The sequence below is a fragment of the Schistocerca cancellata genome, chromosome 1, assembly GCF_023864275.1.
Source record: "Schistocerca cancellata isolate TAMUIC-IGC-003103 chromosome 1, iqSchCanc2.1, whole genome shotgun sequence".
NCBI lineage: Eukaryota > Metazoa > Arthropoda > Insecta > Orthoptera > Acrididae > Schistocerca > Schistocerca cancellata.
Genome location: NC_064626.1, coordinates 1,154,549,002 through 1,154,555,199, shown reverse-complemented (window position 1 = coordinate 1,154,555,199; position 6,198 = coordinate 1,154,549,002). Strand labels below are relative to the sequence as shown.

Sequence of the window (6,198 nt, the reverse complement as noted above, 5' to 3'; positions counted from 1 at the left end):
TACAGCTAGCATTAGGATTATTAGAAACTTCACGAGTCAACACTACAGCTTTCTTTATCTACTTTTCCCTTTTTGCATCTGTCATTAGACTTTTACCATTAAATGTTTGAGAGTGCATTTACTGTTGTTAAAGTTGCTGTTCAGCTCCATGAGGATATGCACATACATCATAAAAATGATCTTGCTAAACAACTGATTTCTGATTCAATTAGCAGAAATATTACCTTTAAATTTGAAGCTTCATTTTCATGTTAAGTGCAGTAAGTGGACAAAGGACCTTATAACACTTCTCGCATTTGTTTCTCGTTACCCTTAAAACAGACTTCTCAAAGCAGTTCAACAAAGCATTGTAAACATATGTATAAATTAAATCTCAGAAGAACTATACAAAAATCTACATCAATCCACCTCAATAGAATTTATGTCATTAGTAGAAGATAATTATTTGTAACTAGTCATAACATTGCTGAAAAAAGGCTGAAATTTGTTTTTCAGAGAAAATTAAATTTTCTCTCTTAAGCCTTTCATAAAATTTCAGGTTTGAGATAAATAGAAGTCTTACAGCAGGGAAAAAACGTTTATTTTATCAATATTTCATATGGCAGTGGAATGATGGGCTATAAGTAAATGACATCAATGAAGTAATGGAATGACAATTTTGTAATTCAATGACTGGCATCTTTCTTTACTGTATGTTGCCCAACAAATAAAGATATTGTTGGCCAAGATGTTAGTGGAAATTAAAGGGAACTTGGAAGAAAGGAATAAAGTAAATAATTTTAAATACCATTTATTTTCTGTACATCATGAAAATCACAAACTTACACAATTTCACTTTCACTCGAGTTCTGCATTTGTATCTGTAGATCTTTTAGTTTTGCTTCCATTGTTACATTAACAAGGTCTCTTATTAACTGCATTCTGATTTCATTGCTCTTGATTTCTTTTGCAAGGTTACCAATGAATATCATGCAGCTGTCCATTGTTAGTTCTGCCAAGGGTTGTTGGCGGCCTTGGGTGGCACATATTTTATTAGCTATTACCTCAACAGCACTCATGTACCCATCACCAGGCCTCTTTCTTCTTCCATCCCTGCTTTGAGTGGCATGGGTAGGTGGTGGTGGTGGTGGTGGTGGTGGTGATGCTGTTGTTGTTGCTGGTGCTGCTGCTTCTTCACATTGTTCCCCAATGCATACACCATCCAGCACATCCACATCAAGACTATAACAGCCTTCGATGTTTTGATGTGGTGATGGTTGTACATCCACAATTTGAGAAGAGAGACTGCATGTCTGTAAATTGAAAAACGTTCTGAAATTTATTGTAATACTATAACTGAATGAAATGCATAACATACCAATGAACAGTTGAGCATACTGAAGTTTTGTAAATAATGTAAGAGACAGTTACTACATAAGGGGTAACTTCTATTTAAATTACATTTTGTTATTATAAAAGTGGGTGGTGGTGTGGGGTGTTCTTTGCCCCAATTTCAGGGAAACTGAGGCAACTTTTTCCCTCTGACAAATTTGATCAAAATAGCTCCACAATATTTTCATTGCTGTCTTTCACAAATTACATTTTGTTATTATAAAAGTGGGGGGTGGTGTGGGGTGTTCTTTGCCCCAATTTCAGGGAAACTGAGGCAACTTTTTCCCTCTGACAAATTTGATCAAAATAGCTCCACAATATTTTCATTGCTGTCTTTCACACCTGAAGCAACTTGGGATGAATCTTAACACATTGAAAGGAATACTGCTTAAGAGATTAGTGTTATTACAGTGGGTATGAATGCAAACAAAAGCCAAGAGCACACCAATATGCAAATTACAATGCACACAAAATCTGAAAGAATTCCAGTAATCCATAACAAATGGAACATTTGCTAAAAAGTCACAAAATGCTTCTGAATCAGTAAAAGGTACTAGTAAACAACCTGATAGAAGGAAGAAACCAGGCAGTGCTTGATTGTTCTAGTGATGGAGACATATCATAATAACAAATTGCAGATGAGGAAATTCAGATGAAGACTGGGAATCGTACAGAAGAAATAAAACCATATCAAAACCACAGAGAAAACTGACACCTATCCACAAGCAAATGAGGCCTAATCCACACTAGGGCTACTTTGCTCCAGTTTTTAAAAGGTTAAAAAATTTAAAAAATAATCCCTTCAGGGTTTACTATGGTTCTTAAATAGCTTCAAACAGAATAACCTCATTTTCAAAAGTAATTTTACAAAACTACTACCCACTACATGATTTTGTATGAATAACTACGACAATGGAGCACAGTATTCTAATTGCATTTGTAATGTGTCTAAGACCCATGAAATTCAGTTTTTGTCTTAAGTAAATAGGTAACTTACCTCTTCACTTTCATTATCCTCAGTCATGGAATGTTGAGTCAGGCCTATGGCTGTGCTTTTACGAGGCAAGCAATGATGCGCCAAAAACATTAACTTCTCGTAATACCATAAAGATGGTTTGTATATCTGAAAAATTGTAAGTTCATATTAACATAGTAAAATGTACGTGGGAAAGCTACATCGTAATCCATTATCATTCAAGATTATGTGCTTTCAAAAATCGGGTGAATATTCAGTGTGATACTTCTAGGAAATAGTATTAAAAGTGTCTGATTTTTGCAAGTAGTAGGTTTCTACATTCAACACAAAATTCATAGTTTTGTACTTACGTCGTTCATCCCTGCGCCACTGCTTATCGTTGATTTCACTTTGGCGTGCTCCACTTTGAATTGAGTTCGTAGATTGTGCATTTTGTTGTAGCACTCCTTGCTCGTCGTGTATTGTCGAACAACACACGCGGCACTTGCAACTCTTTCGAGTGCTTCTGCACGCAAGTGTTTATTGTAATAATTTGCGCTTTTTACGGCGTACAGACACCGTTCTTCCCTATACGCACATATCAAACTTTCAATTGCTTCCTTGGACCACTGCGGTGCCATTATTTAATAATTACAATGATAATAATAACTTCCTACCGCACCTCACAACAACAGAAAAGCAACTACGAACAAAGGCTTCCAGCTCAAGCTTTCCGCGTCTGGCGTCACAAACGAAACGTCTCATGATTGGCCAACGCAGGTAGCATGCAGGGAACCTTGCAAGAAAAATAGCACCGGACACATCCTGGAAATCTTACAAGGTACCCAGCAAGGTAGCCCGCTAGCAGACGACGGAGCCCGCAAGGCAGCCATCGCGCGAGCCAGCAAGGAAACTTACAGCGAATCTTGCTCCGTGTGAGACGGGCTTTATCAGAGAATGTAAAAACAAAAAAATCCCTTGGCTGGGATGAAATTTCTCCATTTTTACTTAGTGTGAAAACAATCTAGCATATCATTTGGTGCATCTAATAAATAGTGTCTTAAAGGAAGGAGTGTTCCCTGACATACTAAAATTAGCCATTGTTAATCCTCTCTACAAAAAAGGTGATAAACAACTAGTAGAAAATTACACACCACTCGCTTTAACCTCCGTTTTTAGCAAGTTAATTGAAAAAATAATTCTGAAATATATGTTAGAGCATTATAATAAGCATAACATCCTGGGAGATTTTCAGCATGATTTCAGAAGTGGTCATAGCACCATGACTGCAGCACTTCAATTTATGCTGAAAGCTCTTGACAAAATTGATGAAGGCATGTAAGTAGCTGAAGTTTTCCTAGACCTATCAAAGGCTTTTAATAGGGTTGATCATAAGGTACTTCTGTCAAAACTGGCCAGAGATGGCATAAGTGGAAAACTATCGCACCTCATCACATCATATTTAAAAAACAGAAGACAGTGTACCTCAATCTCACACAATAAAGGAGAAACATTAAAAAGTTATACATCAAGGGTCAGGAATATTAAATTTGGTGTGCCTCAGGGATCGATAATTAGTCCCTTCCTTTTATATGTGGCGTCAATGACTTACCGAAGATAGTAAAAAATGATACCTTCATTACAATGTATGCAGATGACACTTCAGGCCTTTGTTGGGGAAATGGCATTCTTAATCTCATCATAGAGGTAAAAAAATTTATAGGTATTGCAAAGGAAAAGTTTGAAAATGACAATCTAAAAGTCAACTTACAAAAAACAAATACAATCCCCTTCAATGTTGGTGATTTGCAAACTTGTACTGATTCTCAAGATAGTAATATTTTAGGAAAAATCTAAAGTGAGTGTAAATTCCTAGGCGTATGCATAGATAGCAAACTACTATGGACACAAAAAATTGACAATGTATGTGCAAGGCTATCATCTAGCCTATATGTTTTAAGAAGAATAGCTCAATATGTCAATACCCAAACAATGAGGATGATGTATTTTGGTTAAATACATCCATTTCTAGCATATGGTCTTGCATTGTGGGGTGGGGCTACCAAAATTCGTGTAGACTGAGTATTTAAACTCCTGAAAAGACCCTTGAGAATATTAGGCAAAAAAGATGCTAGAACATCATGTAAGGGATTGTCTATAGAATTTAAAATTCTGACTATCTATTCAATGTATATGTTTGAAACAATAGTATTAACTGTAGAAGATAAAGAAATATACCTGTCGTAATGCAGAAATTCATGATCACAGTACTAGACAAGTACAAAATTACCATATGATAGACAGAAGACTGAAAAAAACTGCAAACAGTCCATATATTAATGGAGCAAAATACTTCAATGCACTGCCAAATGAACTGAAGGTAATAACTGAAGAGACATTCAAAAACCTGTTCAGTAGCACATCAGTCTGAAGCCATAAAACTGAGAATCTTAATGAGTACAGGATGGCATTTCCTCAAAAAAGTACACGCCACCACAATTTTGGTTTCACTTTTTCACATATTGTCTTCAAGATCCTATTGTTGGATGATGACCAATTTATTAACTTCATAGTAAAAAAATTGCTACTCAGGAAAGACTATAATTATTAATAATAATTTGGTTTGTAAAACGTGTAGTGATCTGGGACTTTGGAAAAGTGTATTGAATCATGTTATGCATCTGCATTGGTACTAACCTGTTTACGGGTACAAGCACAATATTGAACATATCGGTAGATTATACAAAATTCCCTATGGATCGGAGCATGGAATGTCAGATCCCTTAATCGGGCAGGTAGATTAGTAAAATTTAAAAAGGGAAATGGATACTTTAAAGTTAGATATAGTGGGAATTAGCGAAGTTCAGCGGCATGAGGAACAAGACTTTTGGTCAGGTGAATACAGGGTTATAAATACAAAATCAAATAAGGGTAATGCAGGAGTAGGTTCAATAATGAATAAAAAATAGGAGTTAGGGTAAGCTACTACAAACAACATAGTGAACGCATTATTGTGGCCAAGATAGACACGAATCCCACGCTTACCACAGTAGTACAAGTCTATATGCCAACTAGCTCTGCAGATGACGAAGAAATTGAAAAAATGTATGATGAGATAAATGAAATTATTCAGGTAGTGAAGGGAGATGAAAATTTAATAGTCATTGGCGACTGGAATTCGATAGTAGGAGAAGGGAGAGAAGGAAACGTAATGGGTGAATATGGATTGGGGGGAAGAAATGAAAGAGTAAGCTGTCTTGTAGAATTTTGCACAGAGCATAACTTAATCATAGCTAACACTTGGTTCAAGAATCATAAAAGAAGGTTGTATACATGGAAGAAGCCTGGAGATACTGACAGGTTTCAGATAGATTATATAATGGTAAGACAGAGATTTAGGAACCAGGTTTTAAATTGTAGGACATTTCCAGGGGCAGATGTGGACTCTGACCCCAATCTATTGCGTTATGAACTGTAGATTAAAACTGAAGAAACTGCAAAAAGGTGGGAATTTAAGGAGATGGGACCTGGATAAACTGACTAAACCAGATGTTGTATAGGGTTTCAGGGAGAGCATAAGGGAACAATTGACAGGAAAGGGGGAAGGAAATACAGTAGAAGAAGAATGGGTAGCTTTGAGGGATGAAATAGTGAAGGCTGCAGAGGATCAAATAGGTAAAAAGACGAGGGCTAGTAGAAACCCTTGAGTAACAGAAGAAATATTGAATTTAATTGATGAAAGGAGAAAATACAAAAATGCAGTAAATGAAGCAGGCAAAAAGGAATACAAATGTCTCAAAAATGAGATCGACAGGAAGTGCAAAGTGGCTAAGCAGGCATGGTTAGAGGACAAATGTTAGGATGTAGAGGCT

At 36.3% G+C, this 6,198-nt stretch overlaps 1 protein-coding gene across 1 annotated transcript; it reads right to left on the bottom strand.

The window, feature by feature from the left end:
* Window positions 1-1,009: 1,009 nt before the first annotated feature.
* LOC126163159 (protein odd-skipped-like) lies at window positions 1,010-2,490 on the bottom strand. Its single transcript, XM_049920097.1, has 2 exons — window positions 2,369-2,490; window positions 1,010-1,292 (listed from the first exon to the last, which is right to left on the bottom strand). The coding sequence occupies exons 1-2, from the start codon at window positions 2,380-2,382 to the stop codon at window positions 1,055-1,057; spliced, it is 252 nt and encodes an 83-aa protein (XP_049776054.1). The 5' UTR covers window positions 2,383-2,490; the 3' UTR covers window positions 1,010-1,054.
* Between the last annotated feature and the right edge of the window lie 3,708 nt (window positions 2,491-6,198).